The sequence below is a fragment of the Lithobates pipiens genome, unplaced genomic scaffold, assembly GCF_037356315.1.
Source record: "Lithobates pipiens isolate NorthernLeopardFrog02 unplaced genomic scaffold, aLitPip1_a1.2 Scaffold_11, whole genome shotgun sequence".
Classification (NCBI taxonomy): Eukaryota; Metazoa; Chordata; class Amphibia; order Anura; family Ranidae; genus Lithobates; species Lithobates pipiens.
Window position 1 is genome coordinate 19,606,458 of NW_027507696.1, and position 26,472 is coordinate 19,632,929.

The 26,472-nt window shown below is 42.4% G+C and overlaps 1 protein-coding gene across 1 annotated transcript in view; it reads left to right on the top strand.

Moving 5' to 3' along the window:
* The window catches only part of SLC7A8 (solute carrier family 7 member 8), a 71,027-nt gene that overhangs the window by 18,776 nt on the left and 25,779 nt on the right, over positions 1 to 26,472 (top strand). Inside the window, exons 3-4 of the mRNA XM_077469408.1 lie at positions 4,154 to 4,358; positions 4,457 to 4,608. Of these exons, the coding sequence (XP_077325534.1) occupies positions 4,154 to 4,358; positions 4,457 to 4,608 (357 nt within the window). The remainder of the gene's footprint in view (positions 1 to 4,153; positions 4,359 to 4,456; positions 4,609 to 26,472) is intronic.

Below are 26,472 nucleotides of genomic sequence, written 5' to 3' on the forward strand. Positions count from 1 at the left end.
GGTTCACAGAAGTTGACTGCCTACTTAGCTGAAAAAAAAAATCAGGGATAATTCCATCTTTTTTGACTATTTTACCATTTAATCTTTAGCTTTACGAATGCATAAAGTGCATTTTGAAATGAGGGTGAGGGCATTTCAATGGTTTGCTTTGCATGGCATGTGCTTAAAGCTTAATCCTGTCCTCAGGTGGAAAGGTTCAGTCTCATGATATCCAGAGCCGTGATGCAGTTAATTCTGATCACAAGACTGTCTGGGTTTAGATCCTATAACACGCTGAACCTGTAATAGGATTCAGTACTCTCTCCCAGCACTGAGAAATCCTTTTCATTGTTCTTGGACTTTTTCCTGTCAGGTTGTTTCAGTGCCAAGATAACCTCGGCATAGCATTTGGAAAATCTTGTCTAGCAATTCACAAATTATATGTGTAGAGTCATGACATAGTGACTTTTGATGGTCATGTTAAGTAGGGATCAGACAAAGGGCATTTTAATTGTCCAATTGTTCATTGCAAACAGATAGCTAAGAAAAAGGTACATTTTTCTTTTACCCTGCCATAGATTTCCATAGGCAAGGAATCACAAAGACAATTCATAAACAGGAACAACACTAGATGGTCCAAACAACCCCAGCACACATATAAAATAACCATCATACAATAACTAAAAAATAAGAGTCCTGGTCCAATAATTATACAATCCCCTCTCTCTTTAATTGTGTATACCCATTTTTCTTATCCCTTTTTCCCTGGTTTCCCTCATTACCCATAAGGAAAATAGTCAATTTAATAATTATCTCATCCAAATTAAAATCGTGAAATACTTGTTAAATATTAACTTGGACTAATAGTTCTATTTGCAGCCATACTGACAATTCATTATAATGTAAAGTGTAATTCATCTCAACTGTTAGCCCTTGTATACACGGTCAGATATTCCGATGGAAAATGTCCCACCCTACCGTCTTGTGGGATAATCCAACAGTGTGTGGGCTCCATCGGACTGTTTCCCGTCGGAAAAATATCAGACGGACCAAGTTTTAGAGCTGGGCTATAAAATTTTCCGACAACATGATCCGATCGGACTTTGTCCGATTGTTTGTAGAGAATTCCAATCGGACAAAGGGCCATGCATGCTCAGATCAAATTCCTAGACCAAAGCTATTGGCTACTAGCCTGAATGTAGTCCCGTCCTAACGAAATAACGTCATCACATTACGAACGATCGGATTTCCCAACAACTTTGTCCGACCGTGTGTATGCAACACCAGTTTCGGACAAAATCCGTCAGACAAAATCCGACGGATTTTGTTGTCGGAATGTCCGACCGTGTGTACAAGGGCTTAGAGTAAACACGTTCAATTGTTTATTCTTGTATTACGATGTAATGTATTCTCATTTTTACCCAATACAAATTTGGGAAACAAAAAAAAAAGTCAAACAGATCCAGCACAGCTCACCGGTGGGCTGCCTACCTTGGAAAATGCTAGTTGAATGGCTGTTATGCAGACTCTCTGGCTTCAATACTTTCTGAGTCACTGAACTGAGACAATTATTCAGATCAGGAAAATCACAGTAAAGCCAAAAGTCCTTCTGTGCATACTATTTTCCAATTAAGTGAGTCAGGATACCAGTTAGAAAACTAGCATTTTGCCTATTTGCATATCAGCAAGGGTATCTTCCTTGTTTCACTCATGAAGGTTGTATTAAAGAAAGTTAGCTACATATAAAGCAATCAGTGTTGAATGAGTCAGTGTAGCAATCTGCTATTCGGTAAAGCTACTGTTGCTAAATCAGCTCTTTTGGCACCTTTAATTAGAGTGAATTAAATCTTTGTCAGCAGTAATTGGCACAGGGTTGAGAGAGCTTGATGTTGTTCTGTGCCTGGACACTGCGGAACTTAAATTTATCTGGATAGTGATAGCCTTGGCAGGAACATTTTTTTATCTTATTAGTGAACTGCTGTATCTTAATTTCTAGATGGCAGATTCCTTTTAGGCGACACGTTCATGGGCTCTGGATGCAGAAAATTATTTGCACCAATATTGTTGGGGCAGCATTCAGTCTGCTTTCAAATGTCTTTCCTGGTGGGCCCACGCAATGAATAGGAACATTCCGCCATGATACAGCACCTTAGACCACACACACGTTTGCATTGAAGCCATTCAACGCCTTAACCTACATGAGCCACATTAAACTAGGAGGTAGTCGGCAGAGGATTTGTAGTCACCAGTGGAGCTTTGAGACACAACCGACCATGCAGAAATCACACTGTCCTTTGTGCGTGAATGATCAAACTGGTGGGACTAGTTTTGAACGTAAATTTGTCTACATATAGCCTGGCACTTCTAAATTATGAAAGCTTTTGATAAACTGGCGTAAAAAAATGTTTTGTACAGTATTATTATTGACAATAATTGCATTTAATTGACAAAATTCACAAAATATTTAGTGGAGGAGGCAGCGAGACAGTATATTAAATCTCCCTTCTGTTTCTTGGCCTGCAAAGCACATTTTTAAACTGAGGACCACCCTATCTTCCAAGCACACTGTTTGTGTTCCTGCATGTATAGTAAACCTTAGTAAACTAGAAATGGGATTGTTGAAGGATCTTCAGCTTCAAGCTTTGAAAAAGATGTACACGTTTGACTCCTGACTCCATGCATGGAATGCATTTAACTGGAATTCTCCTTTTATATTTATGGGCTCAGTCAATAAAACAGAACAAGGAACATGGAACAAAAGGCAGTGCCCAGAGCAACTGACCAGAATCTATCTTGTAAATGTATTGTTTCAGTAAAGATGTGGATTTTTGATTGTTACAGTTTGTCCTTCACTTTTTATTTAATCAGTAGATGAAGCAGTTCTTCAGTCTTAACAAAAAAAAAAAATTTATTAGCAGCTACAAAAATGAAAGTCAGCAGTGCCGCCCTCACCTGGGCCATTTCTTTGCCAGTGTTTGTGTTCTTGGCACCAGCTACCTTCCCACTGTACATGTGCGAACCCACAACTTTTTTGGACCTGTGACGTGTCCCAGAGGGTTGTGGGCAAGAAGAGCATGGGGGAAAACTTTCACTCCAATTGCCTAGGAATGGAACTGGGAGCGGGTACCTACTAAACCTAAGTACCCATCCCCCCCCCCCCAAAAAAAAAGGATTCACTTAATTTGCAGGGATTTCCTCTCAATTACTGTTTTGGCCATAGATGGCCTTTTTGCCTATAGTTCTGATATAGTTCTGCTTTTAATCTAGATTGAGTATAGTCTACACAGGCCTATTGGCCCTTATACTATATTGTTTAGTTAACACAGGTCTACTGGCCTTATCCAAAGATTGAGCCTAGTCAACACAGAGATACTGCCCCTACGCTATACTAAAGCCAGCCATAGATGGTTTGAATCTCCGTCGGTTCAAAAGGGACCAACCGAGATTTGAACCATGTATGGGTATCCATGGGAGGGATTCCCCCCTCAACACTGACTGTGCTGGCAGGGGAATCAAGCAATTGTCTTTCCTTCCACCCATGGTGAATGGAAAGAAAATATATGGCCAGCTTAAGACTAGCATTCCAAGTGGCATTCTGCCATTGAACACCAAAGAAAGGGAGACACTCTTCCTGCTAACCATCAATGTAAGGGGGCACTCTTCTCACTAACCACCAATGTAAGGGGCATTTTTCCCACTGTCCTCTGATGAATTAGTTTACGACGGGTTTCAGGAAAGAAAACTGCAACCACTTATCGGGGGTTATTTATTAAAGGCAAATCCACTTTGCACTACAAGTGCAAAGTGCACTTGAAATTCTACTGAAAGTGCACTTGGAAGTGCAGTCGCTGTAGATCCGAGGGGGACATGCAAGTAAAATAAAAAACAGAATTTTAACTTGCACATGATTGGATAATAAAATCAGCAGAGCTTCCCCTCATTTCAGATCTCCCCCTTAGATTTAGAGCAACTGCACTTCCAAGTGCACTTTCAGTGCAATTTCAAGTGCACTTTGCGCTTGAATTTTGCACTTGTAGTGCAAAGTGGATTTGCACTACAACCCCCAATATGTTTTAAACTGCTTTCTGAAATATAACCATGTGTTACTCATTTATGTGTATCTAAGCTGTACTTTATACAACAATCAACAAATTAATTGTTTCTTCTTTTGCAGGTAACATCATTGGTTCTGGTATATTTGTTTCACCTAAGGGAGTACTGGAAAATGCTGGTTCAGTGGGAATGGCCCTCATTGTCTGGATTGTTACAGGCATTATCACTGCAGTAGGAGCTCTGTGTTATGCAGAGCTTGGAGTCACCATTCCAAAGTCTGGAGGAGACTATTCTTATGTTAAAGATATCTTTGGAGGACTTGCAGGGTAGGTGTTGAATCTGATAACAAGGGGGGAAACCTAAACATTACATTGTACTGAGATGATGCTGGTGGATATATCACAGTTTGTCTATTTCATTTCAGATTCCTTCGGCTTTGGATTGCTGTGTTAGTGATTTATCCCACAAATCAAGCAGTCATTGCACTGACATTTTCCAACTATGTACTACAACCTCTTTTCCCAACATGTTTTGCCCCTGAGTCTGGACTTCGCCTCTTAGCAGCTGTCTGTTTGTGTGAGTAACATATACTGTATTACCGATTTTAAGTGGTATGTCATTCAAAGATATTTTATCCTTGTGTGATATTTACTGAAGCTTATCTGTAATTCTAGAGAATATACAGTATATACTGCATTGCATATACTACTTAAGGTAAAACACAGTCATATAAATCAGCCCTTCATCGCTAAATCTTTTATTTACATTTCTCTACAGCAGTCATACAAACTGTAACATAAGGCAGTTGATGTACTCTGTTGTCGATTGTGTAATGTAATCCAACACAATCAGTGAAATCCCATTAATCATGGGAAGATTGTCCATATTCTGCAAAAGTGTGGGAACTCAGAACCTCGGCACTGCAAGCCATCCTTGTTAAAGCAGAACTTACCTCACTCAATCAACGTTATTTATGATGTTTATACTGCTAGCATTAGTAAATTATATATTTTAGTGTTTTTTTTTTTACATTTGATCAGTTGCTTCCTGGTTTCTGACCTAGACCAAATGCAAGTCATACATCTCAGTAGTCTTTATTTTATTTTTTCATTCATCTAAAGTAGGGGTGGAGGGTCTTTCTCAGCTAAAACCAGCCATAGAGGGAGCAAAATTAATTCCCTGCAGCTACGAGTTGCAGGAAAGAAATTTGCTTGATTCTCCCATCAACACAGACGGTGTTGACAGGGGAATACCTCTCATGGAGATATTGTATTCTCAGCTGCTAGCAATAATCGCATGTGAAATCCGGCAGGCTGATTGTACCTAAGGTGATCGATCAATCAACTTGGCTACATTCAGCCTGTCCAAACATGGTTCTTGGACAGTTGCATGGGCGCTTAAGCTAAGGGCAAAGGGATTCCAGGAAGTAAATACTACATTAATCATCTGCCCTTACTCAAGAGGGCCACGGCTAGAAATGCTAGTGGGTGTTTTTTAAAATGATTTCTAAACAAAATAAATCATGGAGACATGGATGGATGAGTTTGCTTTGAATATTAAAAATGAATTAAATAGCATTTTCAGTTTGTGGTGCTCAGATACAGATTAGTTCCGCTTTATACACTGAGCTATACAGTATATAGTAGTAGGAAAGCTTTTGCTAAAGTTGGAGACTGCATAACTATCTCTTGCTTCATACAATAATGATGTTGCCATTACTTTAATTACTGTCAAAGGGTTCTCAGGAGTACTGTAAGCATACATTTGTTGCATTTTCATACTTCCAGGCAGTTATTTTGTTGCAGGTAACTACCAGCTTAAAGCTTAGATTTAGCGCATTTATTTTTCTTTTCTGTGTTGCTTGAAATCTTTCATCCTCTGCTCCTTGGATACCACTGCAGCTGTGATATTCTGGTGCTGCAGGGGTATCCGGGGGGACAAAGAATGTAAGATTTCGAGCAACACAAGAGCCACTAGCACAAGGGACCCTTTTCATTCATTGTAAGTACCATCCCTGGTGCTGATTTAAAAAAAAAATCACTAAACTTAAGAATTCTTGTCATATGCAAGGTCACAACTACCATAAGAAAATATATAAAGAATCTGACTGTGTTTAAAGTGGAAGTAAACCCTCCTATCATTTTCAGTCAAGGAAGCTGCCATCTTAGCCTCTAATAATTCTTCAACTGCCATAATGCTGCACATGTGATCAGTTATGAAACCAGCCATTGGATGGTTTGAAAGTTTGGTTGAGAGCACAACCAACGTGAAAGTTAGCATTTCCGGCATGCCGGGAATGTAAGTGTTTTTTGAAACTGGGTTTACTCCCGCTTTAATGCTAAGTGAAAAAACACTTCCCTTCTCTAAGAAATATACACATACACAGTGCACAGTTGAAAATTGGTCATAGACGTGCAATTGCCTAGGAAAGATTTTTACATTTTTCTTTGAGACTAGTCAACTAAATATAAAAATGATTTAACAAACATGTTCTGTTCCAAATATACTGTATTTTGACTCAGGGTATGACTACCTCATATATGATGCATTTATAGCATTTCATAGAACTTTTCCTTGTTTCACTTAGACCCCTTTCACACCACAACGCCGATAGCGTGAGCGGTAAAACGCAGCTATTTTTAGCGGCGTTTTACCGCCGGAATTGCAGCGGATTTGCGGTGCATTTCGGCCGCTAGCGGGGAGCTAGCGGCCGGGAAAGGGTTAAAACCGCCGGCAATACGCCGCAATAGCAGCGTTTTGCCGGCGGTATTACAGCGCTGCCCCATTGATTTCAATCGTGAGCAGTGGTGGAGGAGCGGTAAACACACCGCTCCTTCACCGCTCCAAAGAAGCTGCTGGCAGGACTTTTTTCTGACGTCCTGCCAGCGTACCGCTGTAGTGTGAAAGCCCTCGGGCCCATTTCTAACGCTATAGAGCCTGCAAAACGCCCTGGTGTGAAAGGGGTCTTATAAATAATAAATAATATAATCTGTAGTATCCTAAAGTGCCCACATCTTGTGTTTTTTTGTTAAAGTGGATGTAAACACTCACATATACCCAGTGAAGTGAACAGCCTCAGATGATTCACAGGGATGAAACAAATCTCCCTACATAAGTTTTACATGTATATCTGCTGTCTTCAGCTTTATATACTGTTTAGAAAGTTCAGATGTGTTGGGATATTTTCTCTTCCTGTTCAACACTGTAGTGAATTTTGGGCATACAGCCAAGACAGCTGATTGGAGGAAAGGTACACACCCCCTCTCCTCATAGGTAGAGATTTTCGGAGCTAATCGTTGAATAGTTCAGGGCTCTGCTAATCTATTCATAGCATCCTCCCCAGCACAAAACTCAGGCTGCTTTTATTATATGTGACGGAGGACTTGTCAGGAGTTATCAGACTGATAACAGAAGAATGGAGCAGGAGAAAACCACAGGACACAGTGCTTTGAAAAGAGATAAGAAAACACTGCAGATATATGTGACCAGCTCATATTTAATTAATTGGGTTTACATCCACTTTAAAAAGCTGCTTTTACCCAACATAATCAATTATAGACAAAACACAAGTACAATATGACTAGTGATTAGTGTGAATGTCCAGACCATAAGTTCAACAAATATTAAGTACAACATTGTAGGGAGAAAGAGCTGATAGGGTACTGGTCTTTTACCCAAAATAGGAAAATGTGGAATAGACTCGCTCCAGAGGTGGTTCTGGCCAGCACGGTATATTGCTTTAAAAGAGGTCTGGATTCTTTCCTTAACTTACATAATATAACTGCGTACTAACATTTATAGGTAAAGTTGATCCAGGGAAAATCCGATTGAATCTCGGGGGATCAGGAAGGAATTTTTCCCCTGCTGTAGAAAATTGGATCATGCTTTCCTGGGCTTTTCTGCCTTCCTCCCTCTGGATCAACTGTGGGTGAAGGATTGTGTAAATGGGATTGTATGTTTTGTTTTTTTGGTTGAACTGGATGGACTATTTAACTATGTAACTATTTTGATCATTTCACAATGCTAATATAAGGAGATTTCTAGATTAATTACTGCACTACTGTGGAATTATTTGTCTCTTTTTTACATTGACATTTGTTTCACCACATTTGTAGATAGAGTACATTACTTTTATCTAAGCTGCTCCACCTTGCTTTTCTCAGTATAGCTGCCTACAGAGATTAGACAGCCATGAATGTTGAACTCTGACGTTGAACTTTTTTTTTTTACCAAAAAAAACCTTTCTACAAATTTGATGTAAGTTCCCATACAAAGTTTGGTGCCAAAACCAGCACCACCCTGCTGTGACCACCTCTTTTACAAAGAATAGGTTCTAATCTGGTGTTCAACATTGTGACAATGTGTAAATATATGTATATGGGTTGTGTCTCTAATGATGATTGTAAATAATGTATGGCCAAAAAACTGTAAAGGGAAAAGGCTCTTTGCCTCTTCTGTCTATAGGCACAGGCCTATGGTACTCAAATGTACATCCATTCTCGTTTATACCTATAGAGGAGCGAGGAGGTGGGCACGTTGTGCGAATCAACTGTCCGTGGAGAAACAATTTTGATTGGTCAGAAAAATTAGATGGTGGACAGCCATGAATGTTGAACCCTGACGTTGAACATTTTTTAAAACAAAAGATGTTTTTACAAAGTTGATGTAAGCTCCCATTAAGCGAAGGGATGAATTTCCATCACACAAACTTTGGTGCCAAAATCAGCATTACCCTGCTTTGTTCACCTCTTTTAAAAAGAATAGTGTCTAAGGCTAGGTTCACACTTGTGTGAGTGGTTGCAGGTAAAGGACCGTGGGTAATTTGCACCTGTTCCTGCACCCACAACTAAACTGTGCTGCTCCTTTGCAGATGCATTGGGGCTGCCATTCATTCTTAATGGCACCCCCATGCATGTGAAACCCCAGCAGGTTTTCAGTTACGGGAAATGGCATGGTGCAAAAGTGGTGATTTCCCTCTGGCTGCATCTTAAAAATGGTGCAGGAACCTTTTTCCTGCATGAAATGCAGGCACAGCAGCACATTCAAATGAAAAGTGCAACATGGCTCATAGAGCCGCATAGATGTGAATCGGGCCTAACCTGGTTTTCAACATTGTGACAGTGTGGAAATACATTAATATGGGTTGTATTTGTAGTGATGATTGTAAAAAAAAAAAAGGTGTGGCCAATAACTGTTCAGGGAAAACACTCTTTGCCTCTTCTGTCTGTAGGCACAGGCCTATGATACCCAAAGGAACATCCATACTAGTTTATACCTTTGGAAGAGAGATGAGGTTGATGCATTGTGGGTATCTGCTTATTTTGGAGAAACAATTGTGATTGGTCAGAAAAATTATCCCATGTCATCAACATTACCCGAAGCAGGTTTGGCCATAAAGCCCAACTCCAGCTAAAACATATGTTTGAGTTGTAAAAGGCTATAACCTCTGTCAAGTTTTCATTGCTGTCTGGGTTTCTCTTGGGATGATTTTTTCCTGTCTTGAGAACTACAAAAATAATAAAAAGATTTAACCAACAGGTACAGAGATGGCAATAAATGTCTGACAGAGGTCCTTACCCTTCCTGATTCTGAAGACATCCATAGATGGAGCCATTCCCCCATCAACACAATCAGTGCTGATGGGAAAATCCCTCCTGTGGGGCTATCGCGTTCTCCTGGTGGGGGGAGCTGTCCTGGCCAGGAGAACACACAGTGATTATTGCTAGGTGCTATAGCCATTGGCAATAATCACATGAAAAATCCAACAGGCTGGTTGTACCCAAGTTGATTGATCAATCAACTTGGGCACAATCAGCATGCCCATACATGATTCGAATCTCCACCGGTCCCTGCTGAACTGGCTGAGATTCAAACAGTCTATGGCCAGCTTAAGAAGATATTTTTTTTACTGTATGTGCCTGTGAAGGAAAGATTTTACTCGCTTCCTTCCCTAGTGACCTTACAGGAAGTGAGGAAAAATCTCCCCAATAGCTACAGTAACAAAAAACCTGCCCGAGATTATTACCCATCCTCATGCAAACTAAATTAAATGGTTTTGGCTGGAGTTAGACTTTAATGTCCTTAGGCCCCTTTAGGGCTTGTTCACACTAGCAGCTTTAGGCTACATTAGACTGGCCAATGCAGTCCAAATGCAGCAACAGGGCAATTTTCCCCATGTCCTTTGGCTTCAGTTTACACCAAAACATTGTAATGATATGTGCTAAAAAAAAAGTAGGTGATGTTACACTCTTGTGCTATGCCCTAATGCCCATAAAAAAATGACTTATGTACATTGGTGTGCGCAGCCTATTGCATTAGGGTGTGCACCCCAGAGCACAAACACACTTGCGTATATATATATGAGCAGAGCAGTGGACGATGTCAGTAAAGCAGAGATTGGTGTCAGTAGTTGTTATTTTTATTATTTTTTGCATTATTTTTTACTATTTTATTTTTTTACAAGATTATTTTTTATTCTTTATTACTCTTTTACAGTTTTTTTAGGAGCCCTGTTCAGGGGCTTTGGTGAAATATCAAGGGTCATAGTTTATTATTCTTAAGTTAAGAATGAACCCAGGAGTGATCGGTACAGGTCACTCACTGGGGGTTATTTACGAAAAGCAAATCCACTTTGCACTGCAAGTGCACTTTGAAGTGCAGTCACTCTAAATCTAAGGGGTAGATCTGAAATGAGTGAAAGCTCTGCTGATTTTATCATCCAATCATGTGCAAGCTAAAATGCTGTTTTTTTATTTTCCCTGCATGTCCCCCTCGGATCTACAGGGACTTTAATTCCAAGTGCATTTTCCTTTAGTAAATAACCCCCAGTGAGTGATCTGTGATCTGTACCGATCACTCCTGGGTTCATTCTTAACTGAAGAATAATAAACTATGACCCTTGATATTTCACCAAAGCCCCTGAACAGGGCTCCTAAAAAACTGTAAAAGAGTAATAAAGAATAAAAAATACTGTGTTCATTTAGAACAAGAAAGGAAGGGGCCGGTAAGTTAAATATTTACCGGCCCCTTCCCTCGCTCTCCATCCTGAAAAAGCACCCACAGCAGCAGGTGAAAGAGGAGAGGAGGGAGCTGGCAGCACTGCAAGGAGGAGACGGGGGTGCGAGGAAGCAGGGGGAATCGGCACCGCATAGGGTGATCAGGGTGCGCCCGGGCACACCCAGCACACCCTGTGCACACACCTATGCTTATGTATTGAAAAAAAAAAAAAAAAAGGCAAGCACTGCAATGCATTTTAACACACTAGAGCGAGCAGCAGCTCTTGTTTGCAATGCACACCACAGTGCACATTATGCAATTACACAGATTAAAATAAAAGTTATCTAATGCTAGATAACCAGGCAGACTGTAGAATAAAGGGCACTGCTGTTGTTATGCAGGAGGAATGTGATACAGTGCTACCTTTTTATATGCTAGGTAGAATAAATGAGAACGATGTCTCCCTCTGACAGAGTTAAATGGTGTACACAGTGCCCTTCATCCACTACAAAGGATTGATGACTAGCAAATGAATCGGTCATTGTAGGTCACCATAAAAAAACAAAACAAAAGATGCAACAAGCCCGAAGTTCCTGTGGAAACTGTCACTAAGCAGTTAATAAGTGATGATTGGATCTTGGTTCTGACCCTGACTCTCATCTCTGCGGATATGGGGGATGGGTTGTTTTGGACGGTGCTCTTGGGACACCGGTGCCTGGTTGACGGGAGGAGAAGATCCTGCTCAAACTGGTTCCCTGAAAGCTCAAAACATAGAGGAAGGGGGGGGGGATGTCTGGATTATGCAAGCACAGCTGGGCCTCAAATGTCATTATTCAGACAGGCTGATTACTCAGAGCTGAGTCAGCAAGAAGATATAGTGTAGGGGAAGTGATAGGATAAATCCTCTGTTTGCATGGGTGAGATTAATGCAAGATTGAACCTAAAAAAAATACGAGCCTGTCTGTGTATATAAGTGTGTCAACAGAAGTCATGTGTGTTTGTGTGAGAAATGTGAGACGGCAGCATTAAAACGCAGAACTATTGTGCGCGGCAGATTATGTATTTGCTTATTTGTTGGCTTTTTGTGCAGCAGCTAAAATCACAAGGGCTTTTGGTTTGCCTTTGTTCTTTACACAAATAGGTTTTGCGGTCTGTCTGTGCACCTTGTCCTGGAGGATGTGGCTTCTTGCTGTCCTCCAGCTCTCCTTGAACCTCAGGGTCACTGATAATAAGAGTGACGCCAAGCATAAAACACATGAGGGTACTATCTGGCATTCTACTAAAGTCTGGGCCTTGAAACTCACTATTAGGCTTGATTCACACTAACGCGTTTTTTGATGCATTTTGCAGAAATGCAGGGAAATTTTTTAACATGGGTTCCTATGGAACATGTTCACATCAATGCATTTTTGTGCCTCTGCGTTTTTGGAAAGGGCCGGGGACTTTTTTTCATGCAAAATGCAGCATTTTGCATGTAATAGAAGTCAATGGACCTGCATCAAAAATGCAAGTACCACTTTTTTACCGCGATTTGCATTTTGCATTTTTTTTTCACTCTATATATCGGGTTGCTAAGCAACCACAGTGTATAAAAAAAAAAAAAAAAACTCAAAACGCGGCAAAATCGCGGTAAAAACGCGTGTCCAAAAACGCCCAAAGCGTTAAGCTTCATACACACAATACGAAAATTGGATGAAAAATACCACTTTTGAAGCGTTCGTGCATATGAGCGTATCATTTTTTTTTTTTTTTGGCGGGGGCGAGTGGATCTTGGGTGGGAGTTCCCACACTTTTTTCCCCAGGACTTGACCCCTGACAGCACATGAGACCGGATCTTACTGTATATCGCATTGCACTGTATACACACATTGACACGGCCCCCTAGCTCATCCAAAAGACTTTTCTTCTCCCGGCAGCAGGAAATGGGGATAGGGGGCATTGTGTGTATACAGTGCAATGCGATCTACAGTAACAGCGATCCGTGGCCTCATGAGCTGTATACTGAGTGCAGAGGAACGCTCTTCTGACAGGAAGGAGAGCACAACACAGTGCACCTCCTGCTAGATGTTTCCTATCTGTCTCTTCTCTGCTCTCTGCTCCGGCCTCCCGTCTCCCATCCCCAGCTGTGAGTACAAGCGGAGTGGGAGGAAGGAGCTCAGTGGTGCCAGCTCATCATCCAAAGAAGGGACAGCCTGGGCCCCCGTGTTTCTCACCCAGCAAACCAGCTTTCAGTTGCTGCGTGAGAGACACAGAGGGCATTGTTCTGTCATTGATTCTTCTCTGCTCCACTAATCCTCCTGCTGTCTGGGGCCCCCTACAGGAGGACCGGTGGTCCCCCCTATCAGCGGCCCTGGGTGTAGTATACAGGTAGATGGGTCTCAACACTATGGGGCTCCCGAAGAGAGTAGAGAAATTGAGGCCCCTTTTACATGGGCACCATCAGTTTAGCCACGTTAAAAACGTATCAGTTATTATCCGTTGCTTCATCCATCTTCCGTTAAGTTTACATCCATTTTTTCATCCGTTTTTGTATCTGTTTTGATCGGTTTACAGCAGTTTTTGTGCCTTTAAGGAAATTACCCAGAAAGCATTGCTCCTCCCATACAGATAATCAAAATAAATGATTTCTTCAAAATCTTCCTAACTGATTGGAAGTTGATGGACATTGTCTGTTAACGTCAGTTAATATCTGTTTTGACGGATCTGGACGTAGCTTTGTACATGAAAAAAACTGATTAAAAACAGGAAGCAGAGGTTAAGGGATGGTAATGGATGGTCATCCGTTTGCCCATAGGAATCCACGGATAGACGGTCCATTCTTGTGAAAGGGGTCTAAGAGAAAGTAGCTTATCAGTGATTTGCAGTAGGCGACTTTCACAATTCATCCACTATATGTGATTGCAAAGTCAACAATACAGTGCAGAAATTATATCTTTGTGTAGACAAACCTTTCTTGTGAATATAAATGCTAAAGGCCAGGGATGCCGTGGAAGACCTTTGGCAAGGAGTAGGCATCACATGGCGAAAGTTAGGAACTACCAGCAGAGGGTTGTAGTCCTATCCAAGAAGAAGCGGGGTGGGAGTGATTGTGTACCAACAACCGGCCAATCAGAAGCCCCCCTTACAATCTGTTTTACATTTATTTTTGTTAATATATTCTATTATTAAGTGATGCAATTTATGTTTATTATATGCATATGTTTGATATTAATAAACTTCTGTACTAGCTGCATTTGTTAGTTTGAAGGGTTGGAATCCTGGATGCAGAATTTCTCGGTTATGTTTCAAATATATACATGCCACAAATAGAGGTATACATCTGTCAGCGTGCTTAATAAAAATTTACAAGTGCAGATGTGCAAGCCAAGAACAGTCGCATCAAGCTTTTGGTGCCTAAAGTGATTGTACCCATCAGCAGGGCCTGATTTATGATTAGGCACAGTAGGCCGCAGAGGCAAAGGGGCATTTTTTTCCCCATGAACAGTTAAACTATAGTCATGTCATTTAATCTTATTTTCTCATTGTGACATTGAAGGCCAGCTTAGGAGCAGTAAAACAAGAAAATTTTATATTTAAAAGAGGTAGCTCCAACAAAGCCAAAGATTGTGTATGCACAGGCTCCAGTGATGGAAATCTAGTTCTGCCAATCCAACCATTGGTCTGTAAAACCTCTGGGTACCTTTAATTGTATCTGCTTTATGAAAGGATGCTGAGACAAGAATAGAACTCGTCTCTCCACAGATGTATTAGATAATGATTTATTTGTAATGTACAATTGTCTCATCCAGCCATGCAGCTTTTAGATGGCACGGGTACTTGGAACACCACAACCACTTAAATTAAAAGCTTCAGACTTCAGTATTAATAGATTACTTATACACGCCACATCAGCATTTAGTTAAGTACAGGGAAGTTTGTAGGAATGTACTCCTCTCACCTCTGACACCCATATTAAGACAATGTAATTAAATTAGCTTGAGCTGCACATTTTCTGACCTATTAGACAAGAATTGTAGTTACAATATTTATTGCATCTATTCTGGAAGCATCCTTTTATACACGATTGCTTTTGTCTAGTGAATTCATCTTTTTCTTGCTTTTGTCTAGTGAAATCATCTTTTTCTTGCTTTTGTCTAGTGAAATCATTTGCTATCCAGCTAATTAGGCTGAATTAGGATCCATGCGCACTGGGCTTAAAAAAACTCTGTTTCTACAGGAGTTTTGCTGGGGTTTTTTTCTTCTCCTGCCTGTAGAAGCAGCTCAATGTTATCTTATGTGTCCATGTGCATCGGGGAGTTTAGAGGCATATTTCCAGAGCTTGTTTAGAGGCAGAGAAAAACATATCACAATTCCATTTTTGAGAAGTGTTTTCATTCAGAAAAAAACGCTAAACGCACCTAAATGCAATGTTTAGGAGCGTTTGGCATTTTGACCAAAAAAAAATTAACCAATTCCCGCATTCACACATTAGGGAAAAAACTGACAGTCTAGTTGATCAACTTCTGTACAACTATCTAACCCCCCCCCCCCATACGTAGATTGAAATTTGGCTGGTTCCTGCTGAACTGGCCCAAAATTGATCAATGTATGGCCGGCTTACAAAATGGAATGTACCGTATATACTCGAGTATAAGCCGAGATTTTCAGCCTCTTTTTTGAGGCTGAAAGTGCCCCCCTCGGCTTATACTCGAGTCATCGCTGTCTGCCCGCTCGATCAGCGTGTCGAGCAGACAGACAGCGGCCATTCTATGATTCAAAAGCCGCGCCTCCGGCTCCGCCTTCGCCTGTGATAGGCGGAACACTGAATTTCCCAGCAGCCTGTGTTCCGCCTATCACGGGCGTCGTCTCATCCTCGTACTACGGACGAGGATGATACGACGTCCGTGATAGGCGGAACACAGGCTGCTGGGAAATTCAGTGTTCCGCCTATCACAGGCGAAGGAGGAGGCGCGGCTTTTGAATTTTACAATGGCCGCCGACGAAGAGGGCACGGGACGGAGGCAAGGCAAGGCACGGCACGGGACAGGACAGGACGGGACGGGACGGGACGAAGGCAAGGCACGACACGGGACGGAGGCTCGGGACAAAGGCTCGGGACACAGGTAGGCTGGACACACACACACACACACACACACACACACACACACACACGGATGGAGACACACACACACGGATGGATGGATGGATGGAGACACACACACACACAGGGATGGATGGATGGATGGATGGAGACACACACACACAGGGATGGATGGATGGATGGATGGAGACACACACACACAGGGATGGATGGACACACACACACACAGGGATGGATGGACGGACACACAGGGATGGACGGACACACAGGGATGGACGGACACACAGGGATGGACGGACACACACACAGGGATGGACAGGCATGTCTCACCCTCGGCTTATACACGAGTCAATAAGTTTGCCAGTTTTTTTGGGGGTAAATTGGGGGCCTCGGCTTATATTCGGGTCGGCCTATACTCGAGTATATACGGTATATGTTTTGGCGAACTAGGCTAAATATGTTAAGTTTTTTTTTTTTTTAACTTGCACACATATGCTTTAAAATATTTTTTTTAAAAATCTTTATTTTTTGGTGCATGTTTGTTTTCCAGAAAAATGATTTGATGTAAACAAAGGTTCATGTGCACGTGTATTTCAGGAACAATAATCCAAAGTGGCCAACAGGCTTTTCTTGATCATACAGTGATTTCTTAAGGCACGCTAAGAGATGAACACTTATAATATCTTCAAATTTCCATTTTATGTCAATGACTACATACAGGGCAGGACTTAGGGTGGTTGGGGCCCCTGGGCTTGAGTCACTTTCGGGCCCTACCTGCTATACATTACCGTATAATACGCGTCAGCGTATAACACGCATCCAAAGTTTAGGAGGGAAGTTTGAGGAGAAAAAAACTTTACATTTAAATGCCCATCAATGCAGCCTTGTCAGTGTCATTTGCAGCCTTGTTGTCATTGCAGTCTTGAAGCTTAAAAATGGTGCCGCAGAGATACAGAGTCCTGTGTATCTTTGCGGCTCTCGGGTCTGCTCGCAGTCCCGAGCGGAGCCCAGAGTAGCCGAGTATACTTGGCTCGGCTCACAGTCACAGACATCCCAACTAGGGATGAGCTCCAGCGTATTCGCACACTCCACGTGCAGAGCCTGTCAGGAAGTCGATGCAGCGCTGCGCGACTCACAGGCAGTGAGACATTGCCTCGATGTGTGCTGCGTTGCGCTGACTTCCTGGCGGGCTCTGCACATAGAGTGTGTGAACAAGCCGGAGCTCATCCCTAATCCCAACCTGCAAAAACTAATTTCAGGGAGGTGACGCAACAAGACCCCCCACATGACACATTAATATATGTGTGAACATTTTCTGTGTATGTGTGTATAATGTCATTCATATGCAGCCTATATCACATATATACACACCTCATATCACTCACATACAGCCTAAGTAGGCTGTGTGTGTGAGTTGTATATGTGTAAGTCACGGTACAAGAGAATCAGAGACTGCAGACAGGGTACAAGGGAGGATCAGAGACTGCAGACAGGGTACAAGGGAGGATCAGAGACTGCAGACAGGGTACAAGGGAGGATCAGAGACTGCAGACAGGGTACAAGGGAGGATCAGAGACTGCAGACAGGGTACAAGGGAGGATCAGAGACTGCAGACAGGGTACAAGGGAGGATCAGAGACTGCAGACAGGGTACAAGGGAGGGTCAGAGACTGCAGACAGGGTACAAGGGAGGGTCAGAGACTGCAGACAGGGTACAAGGGAGGATCAGAGACTGCAGACAGGGTACAAGGGAGGGTCAGAGACTGCAGACAGGGTACAAGGGAGGGTCAGAGACTGCAGACAGGGTACAAGGGAGGATCAGAGACTGCAGACAGGGTACAAGGGAGAAACAGAGACTGCAGACAGGGTACAAGGGAGGGTCAGAGACTGCAGACAGGGTACAAGGGAGGGTCAGAGACTGCAGACAGGGTACATGGGATGGTCAGAGACTGCAGACACGGTACATGGGATGGTCACAGACTGCGGACACGGTACATGGGATGGTCACAGACTGCGGACACGGTACATGGGATGGTCACAGACTGCAGACACGGTACATGGGATGGTCACAGACTGCAGACACGGTACATGGGATGGTCACAGACTGCAGACAGGGTACATGGGATGGTCAGAGACTGCAGACACGGTACAAGAGATGGTCAGAGACTGCAGACACGGTACATGGGATGGTCACAGACTGCAGACACGGTACATGGGATGGTCACAGACTGCAAACACGGTACATGGGATGGTCACAGACTGCAGACACGGTACATGGGATGGTCACAGACTGCAAACACGGTACATGGGATGGTCACAGACTGCAGACACGGTACAAGGGATGGTCAGAGACTGCAGACACGGTACATGGGATGGTCAGAGACTGCAGAATACGGTACATGGGATGGTCAGAGACTGCAGAATACGGTACATGGGATGGTCAGAGACTGCAGAATACGGTACATGGGATGGTCAGAGACTGCAGACATGGTACAAGAGATGGTCAGAGACTGCAGACATGGTACAAGAGATGGTCAGAGACTGCTGATATGGTTGAACTCAGTGTACATATATATATAGTATTGCAGGACTGTGACACTCTATTTAAACTGGTTCTGCAAGATCAAGTCAGTAATCCTTCTTTGAAAAGTGCAACCAAGGGACAAGGCAGCAGCACATTTAATTTCCAAAATAACATTTTTATTACAAACAGTGATCTCGTCAGGATTAGTGGAGGGCAGTAAACAGTTAATGGGTCTGTGACACTTCTAGCCTGAATCAGCAGGAAATCCTTCACAAAAACATGTGCAGCACATAGAGAGCTCTGGCTAAATAGCTGAGCTGAAATGGTTAACAATCAACCAAGTGTGACCTGTCACTGGACACACTACGCTGGGGGGCTGCAGGATCTTCCAGAGATCTGATCAGTGTGCAGCTATAAAGAAAAAACAAAGATTACAGAGGGAGGGGGGGGGGAGGCTGATCAGTAACTTTGCACTGTCTAAAGACACATTTGTGGACACTGACCAGCCAGAACTACATGTGACTGTGCAGCACTCCCCACCATCTTCTTCCCATTCAGCCAGAATGATGTGTGTGCTCAGTGCTGCAGGATCTTCCCATAGTCATACCTTCCTTTGCTATGTCCTCCTGGGGCTTCAGGTACTGTGCATCTCCCTCCCAGCTCCCCCATTCACCACCTGTGTAGTCCAATGTGGCGGGCTGGAGAGGGGGAGGGGAGTTACACTCTGCTTCACAATACACTGACTTGCTCCACCAGCCCTCACTGTTACACATTTCCTCAGCTCCGCCTCCTGTTCACAGCACAGCCCCGCCCCCGCTTCTCTCGCTGTTCCAAATCTCCTAGGCTAGCAGCTGACAGTGTCCCTCTGAGTGACAGGTTCTGCTCTGTATCTTGGCAGGGCAGCGGGGCCCCCTATTGGGCGGGGCCCCTGGGCTTGAGCCCAGTCAAGCCCAATAGTAAGTCCGGCCCTGACTACATAGGTCCAATGTCCATCACTACTCAGCCAAAGCAGCAGGATGACTATTCTGATCAGGGGGAGCATTCTTTCTTGACCACAAAAAGAAGTTGAGAAAGACTGGTAAAGACAGACACTTTGAAACCAAGTCCGATATATTACTAAGACAATTTCTGATAGGGTTGTGTCTTTCACGGTCTCCGATTACCTATATAATGACTCGTGTGCCCGCCCATGTGGTGCAACCTCCACTCAATACACTTTGTGGTGAACACAAAAGCACTAAAGATCAGGTATAGCCTTTCTCTAAGCACCCGAAAAGGCAAGCTCTTAAAGGAACTCTGTCACCAGGTAAAAGTACAAATAAATAAAATATGTGAGTTTGAACTGGCTAGGAAAATCAGTCAATTCTCTTCAACAGAGTTCACCTCTCCTTGGAGTGCAAGTTACTGTCTCTGCTGGCCCAGCTCTTCTGCCCTTCCTCTCACCTCTCTACAAACCCCTTTTGGAGCAGCTGGGGGAAAAGTAAAGGGGAATACATTATACAGTGGAATCTTGGTTTATAAGTAGTGCGGTTAACGAGCGTTTTGAAAGACGAGCAACTTTTTTTTAAATTCTGACTTGGTTTGCGAGTGCTGCCTCGCAAAACGAGCAAAATTCAAGCTAAGGGGTGCGCAGTACCACATTTGGCCACCAGGGACACTCAGAACGGCTTGGAGCCGTTCGGAAATACTCGGATTCACCTGGAAATACTCGGAAACACTCGGAAATTCTTTGTTCCCAAGCCTTTCCAAATTCAGCCGGACTGTCCCTGAGTATTTCCAAGGATCTCCGGGGCCCCCCACCTCTGGCCACATGCGGTATTGCATGTAATAGAAGTCAATGTGGAAAAAATTATCTTAGTTTCGATTGACTTCTGTGGGGAAACTCGCTTTGATATGCGCACTGCCCTATCACATCGACAACTCTCCTTTTATATTTTACCAAAAACTGGGTATTATATTGTGTTTGTACTTAAAGCGGAGGTCCACCCTAAAGTGGACCTTCCCTCATCGGAACCCTCCCCCCCTCCGGCGCCACAATTGGCACCTTTCAGGGGGGAGGGGGGTGCAGATACCTGTACAGTACAGGTATTCTGCACCCACTTCCGGGATAGCTCTCTGCGGAAAGGGGCATAGATTACGCCCCTTTCCGCAAGTGCCCCGCTGCCTGCTGGGAAACACACAGTTCCCAGAGGCAGCGGGGACTGTCCTTATTGCGCAGCGCGGCTCGCGCATGCGCAGTAGGGAACCAGGAAATGAAGCCGAAAGGCTCCATTTCCTAATTCCCATACCCAAGATGGCGGCGGCAGCACCCGACAGACGATCTAGAGATCGGCTTCGGGTGCCGACATCGCGGGCACGCTGGACAGGTAAGTGTCACTATTTTAAAAGTCAGCAGCTGCAGTATTTGTAGCTGCTGGCTTTAAAAAAAAAAAAAAAACACGGAGTCCCGGCGGACTCCCGCTTTAAATTCATTTTAGTGAATTTTTTTTCTTGAACATAGTGATTCGAACAGTTAGGGAAGTATCGTGCAACATAAAAAATTGCAACTACCATCATTTCATTTTACAGGGCCTCTGCTTTCTGAAAATGTTTAAGTATTTGGGGGTTTAAGGTCATTTCCACCAGAAAATGCAGATATTAATATGTGCGTGAACAATAAAAAAAACACATTGCCCTTGCAGACAAGTGGTTTAGACAAGAGTAGGTGTCACTCTTATTTCATTTATGTCCTTGTTTTCATGTGTGTCTGCTAAAATGCATCTGCAGCAAACCGTGAGACCTTCATTACCCCTCTGACCTTTCCTTATTTCTCTCTCTCTTGTTATACTTTGTTATTTACAAGTGAGTGCTAAGTTTTCTGCTTTCCTCTCCCTCCTACTATTTCTAGTATTTCTCTCTAGCTAGTTAGCTTATATCTCCTCCCCTCTGTCTTCCAATTTCTTACTGAGCTTGAAAACAAATTGTCCGGCCTGGCAGAACACCCTGATCCGCATGACATTGTATACGAACATGACTGATTTCCAAGTATTGGTGTAAGGAAGGGACATACCTGCACTGAATGAGCCAGTGATATAGTGCAGCCTGTAGCAAGCTCTATTTGTTTGTCACATACGAAGAAAAAATGTTGTATTTCAGCATATTACAAGGCAGCATTATGACTAATCAGAAGAAAGCACATATTTGAAGCTTTTGTTACTACCGTAAAACAGATGCTGTTTGGATATCACACTCTTCAGAAGAAACAGATTTCAGCTGGATTGGGCATTCAGCCCTCAGCCAATCAGTCATAGTAAAAATAGTCAGTGGCCATGGATATTTTTGGAATGGTTACACTTTTTTCATTTGATAAACAAGTACGTTTGAGTGTTCCAAGTATGCATGAATATGTCACAGTTTATTTATATATCCATACAAGGCACTGTGCATGAATGTCAAATGTGTGCTAGCCTTTATAAAGTGCATGTACACTAGACAAAGTTTCACATGATGGGGTTCAAATGTTATCCATTTGGATAACAGATGAAAGGGTTCATTTTAATTGTAAAGCCCCGTACACACGATCAGATTTTGTTGGATGTCAGGTTGTTGGTGTAAAATCTAACCGTGTGTATGCTCTATCGGGCAATTGTTGTCGGACTTCCCACCAACAAATGTTGGCTAGCATGTCTTCAAATTTTCCACCAACAAATGTGTGTTGTCGGACGTGTACACAAGTCCGTCGAACAAAAGTCCAAAGTACAAACACGCATGCTCGGAAGCAGAAGTGGTCGGTCTTGTAAACTAGCGTTTGTAATGGAGAATTAATTTTCATGACGTGGCAAAGTATGAAATCTCCAAATGCAGCGCACATTCTCTTCTTATTTAATTGGATAATAATGAAGCTGCTTTGCTGGTGATACCGAGTTATTGGAAACAAATTTTCAAAGGCTTTTTTTTTGCTAGTGAGATCAAGAATAATATTATTATGTTTTTTGTTTTTTTTTAATTTGTGCAAGTTACCCCAACACCATTATCCCATAGAATTAAAATCAAAGATACAACTATGTTGGTGTCCCTTGTCAATTTACATTGTATTTTTTCAAATGTAACTGCCTACTCCCAAACTGTCATTTGAAGTAAAACAGATAGCCAAGTATTATTCTACACATTTTTTTTTATTGTGCATTCAAAAAAAATAAAAAATTAAATTAGACATGCTATCTGCCAATAGAACTTAACCAAAAAATGCATTCTATGCATCCAAAAATAGAGAAAATATACCAAATCAAATCATTATTCAACCAAAAAAAGAATGTCGAAGCAATAACTCCAAGGCCAATAATATAAAACACGCTCCGATTCCGCAACATGGCTGGTTGGTGAATGGACGTTCAGAAACAAACTGAAAAGCGCTAAATGAAAAACGCAAAAAGAAAAGTGCAAATCAACACTCACCAAACTTCTACTAACACGAAATTAGCAGAAGGAGCCCAAAGGGTGGCGCCAAAGAGCTGAAAAATCTTTGTGTTCCCCGCCAGATCACATTGATCATAACTCAAAGCCATTGGCTCCCGGACCGACTGTTTTTAGAAGATTTTCGGCCTTGTGTGTAGAGCTCTGTTCTACAGAAGCCATTTGTAAGACGTGTTGAATGTGCATACTGGAAAACCAGCATCTGACCAGCAGCTTAAAAATCCATGGTTACCTTGCTTTGAAAAGGTTGGGTGCTGGTCACCCCTCCCTAAACTCTTTATTGGACACTTTGGCTTCCTATCAAGCTAAAGATGGTTTTGGGAGCACTGCTCATTAAATAAATGAAAGGTAAATGCTGGGAAATTAAAGAGGAAGTAAACCCTGATGAGTTTATTTCCTCTTTCATTCCCTGCAAAGGCAAAGCATAATGGGCTACTATGCATCACATAGTAGTTCATTATGTGTCACTTACCTGACACAGGAGCCAGCAAAGTCACCGCTGTCCCCTGTAGTCCGGCGCATCCATCTTCTCGGTGGGGTCTCGCAGCTCCACCGCTGTCATTCGGTGAAGCCACGATGACGTCACTCCCGCGCATGCGCATGGGAGCCGATACGTGCAGCAGGTCCATCATTGAAAATGCCGCGTTAAGTGCGCCTGCGCACCACTGTCTACGGTGCATGTGCCGTAGACCGCGGTGCCTGTCTTCGGGCAAATATCTCCTAAACCGTATAGGTTTAGGAGATATTTCATGGACGTACAGGTAAGCCTTAATCTAGGCTTGCCTGTAGGTCAAAGTGTGTTGTAAGGGTTTACAACCACTTTAAAGGATTCTATTTGCACCTAACACATCTGGAGCTCTACTATTAATATAATTAATTGGCACATTGTGTCTTTTATCCATCATTTCTTGTTTTGTTACAGTAATGCTTTAAATATTGGTTTGAGCATTAAACGTGTAGTTTAGATGATGGGCATCAGAGTTCATGCAAGTTTATACATATTGATGACATATAACTTAGGAAAAAGGCCAGCATGGGCGTATTTTTTTTTCTTTACATTCTTTTAATCTAAAGTGCATTCAACACATGAAAATGTAGGCAGTACTGTGGTTTAGTGGCTGTCAATCATGATTGGCATCAGTAGGGTCCTGTGCTAAAATCTCAGTAAGACCTTATCCATATAGAGGATGCTCTACTTGTGATTGCATTGGTTTCTGTCAGAGTACATTGGTTCCCTCCCATTGCCCAAAAATGTACTGTCGGTTCAGCTTTTGCCTATATTGGCTTAAAATATATCTGTAGGCAAAACTTTTGGAATAGAACCTCTGTGCCCATTGGTCACTTAAAGTGAGATGAAATGCAAAATTCCAATATAGGCAACTATCTGGAGACAACCGTCTAAGAGGAATTCACCTTGTTTTTGGAGATCACCTCTAAATAGCTGTTGCATCTCTGGGATGATATGTGAAGGGAAATTTCCCCAATGGTAAACAGATAGCAAAAAAAAATGAAAAAACCTGGCACAGGTTTTAACCCTTCCCTACATTATCAAAATTAAATGTGTTTGCTATTCATAAACTTTGACTGTGATCTGTATACCAGTCTCACTGATATCTACAGATAATGCCCCAAGTGGATTATTTATCTGAGGTATGTAAGGCTAAAGGGCTAAAGGGCTAACCACTGAGCCACCATGCTATAGTAATCAATTCAACATCATTGAACAGAACTTCCGTTAAAAAGGATTTCATATATGAAAGGAAGGAAGGAAATCATGCATTTGTAAAATAAATGTAGCTTTGTTCAGTCACATGGTAAACATAAGCAATGAAAAATGTAATTGTAAGACTAATCTACTTCTTATAATAATCCTCAGGTGGACTACATTTTAAAGGGTTGACCTACTTTAATACTAAGAATGTGGGAAAACTTTTCTCTGTCCAAATGACTCTCAGTTATACACTGCCTGTAGACTTAGAGAGCAGCTGGATACCCAAGCATGGTCTGGTAGCCTTCAGCACTGTTCATAAACACACTGGTTTATTTGAGGGCAGGAGCGAGGAGCAGTAGCATAAAGCTGGCTATACACTGGTAGTATTTTGTTCAAATTAAAAATCAGAAGATCATTTGTCATGGATTCAACCCTGCCAATATCGAATCCACTATTTTAATTTAAAAGCCCTTAAAATTTCTTCAATATAATCTTAGATGTATTAAAAGGGGTTCTTTTGTGCCTAGCACATTACAATAGTTATGATCACATTTACGGTTAGAATTTTGTTGGTTCAAATTTTCATCCTATGAATTTTCTTGCCACTGTGATTGAAAGCAATTGTCGATTTTACCCCGGTAATTTGACCCATTAACCATTAGAAAGTCTGGCCTTTACTTCTCTAAAGCAGGGTACATACGGGTCAAATCTCCGGGAGGAGTTTGCAGGTTCCAAAAAAGAATGCCCTACATTCGGCCTGTGTGTATGTCGGACATGCATGCTGGAAATCCAGCAGCCAGTCGACTCCCATTTGGCCGATCGCCATTGGCTGAGATCGCTGATCAGAGTGTTCTGGTTCGGGGCCATCCCTCAGTTTTTCCAGCGGATGTTGGTTCAAACTTGTCTTGCATACACACAATCACACAAATCTTGTCAGAAATTCCGAACGTCAAGAACGCGGTGATGTACGACGAGCCGAGAAAATTGAAGTTCAATAGCCAATGTTGCTATGTATTTTTTTTTAAATAGCCAAAAATGAAAAACGCCTGTAAACGAAACACGGGTAAACCCGAGTTATCGCATTTTGAAGCGGTTGGCACTTGAAATGCCTCTAAACTCAGCGCCTGAACAAATTTTTTTGCTTTCTAAAAAAGTCAACTGCCTAGAAACGACTATAAACGACCCTGTGTACATGGACAGATAAGATAACATAGAGGAGAGTTCAGGAGCAGTTGAAAAAAATGCCCAACTGTTCCTAAACGTCCGTTTAAGGGCTTAAGAACTGGTTCACTTACGATATGACTTTGATGCGAATTGCAGTGCAATTATGTGGTACGAACTTGATGTGACTTTTCATATTCTTTGGGCCCAAGTGGCACTGTAAATCACACCAAAGAAGTGCAGGAACCTTTTTCAAAATTTCACCGTTCTGAGTCTCGATTATGGCACAATTGCAAACAATGAGATTTCCCTTGTCGTGCAATTCTGTGTGACGCAAGTTGCATCAGAAGTCGCACCAGTGTGAACCAGGCCTAACGTTCTCATGTACTGACCTTGGACAAGATGTATAGCCTGCTGCTTGCCTACGGTACCATCTTGACCATTGATTACTTCCTCCTTGTGACACCTTATTGCTTATTTATATGCCTCACTTGAATGCCTCATATCAATGTTGGAT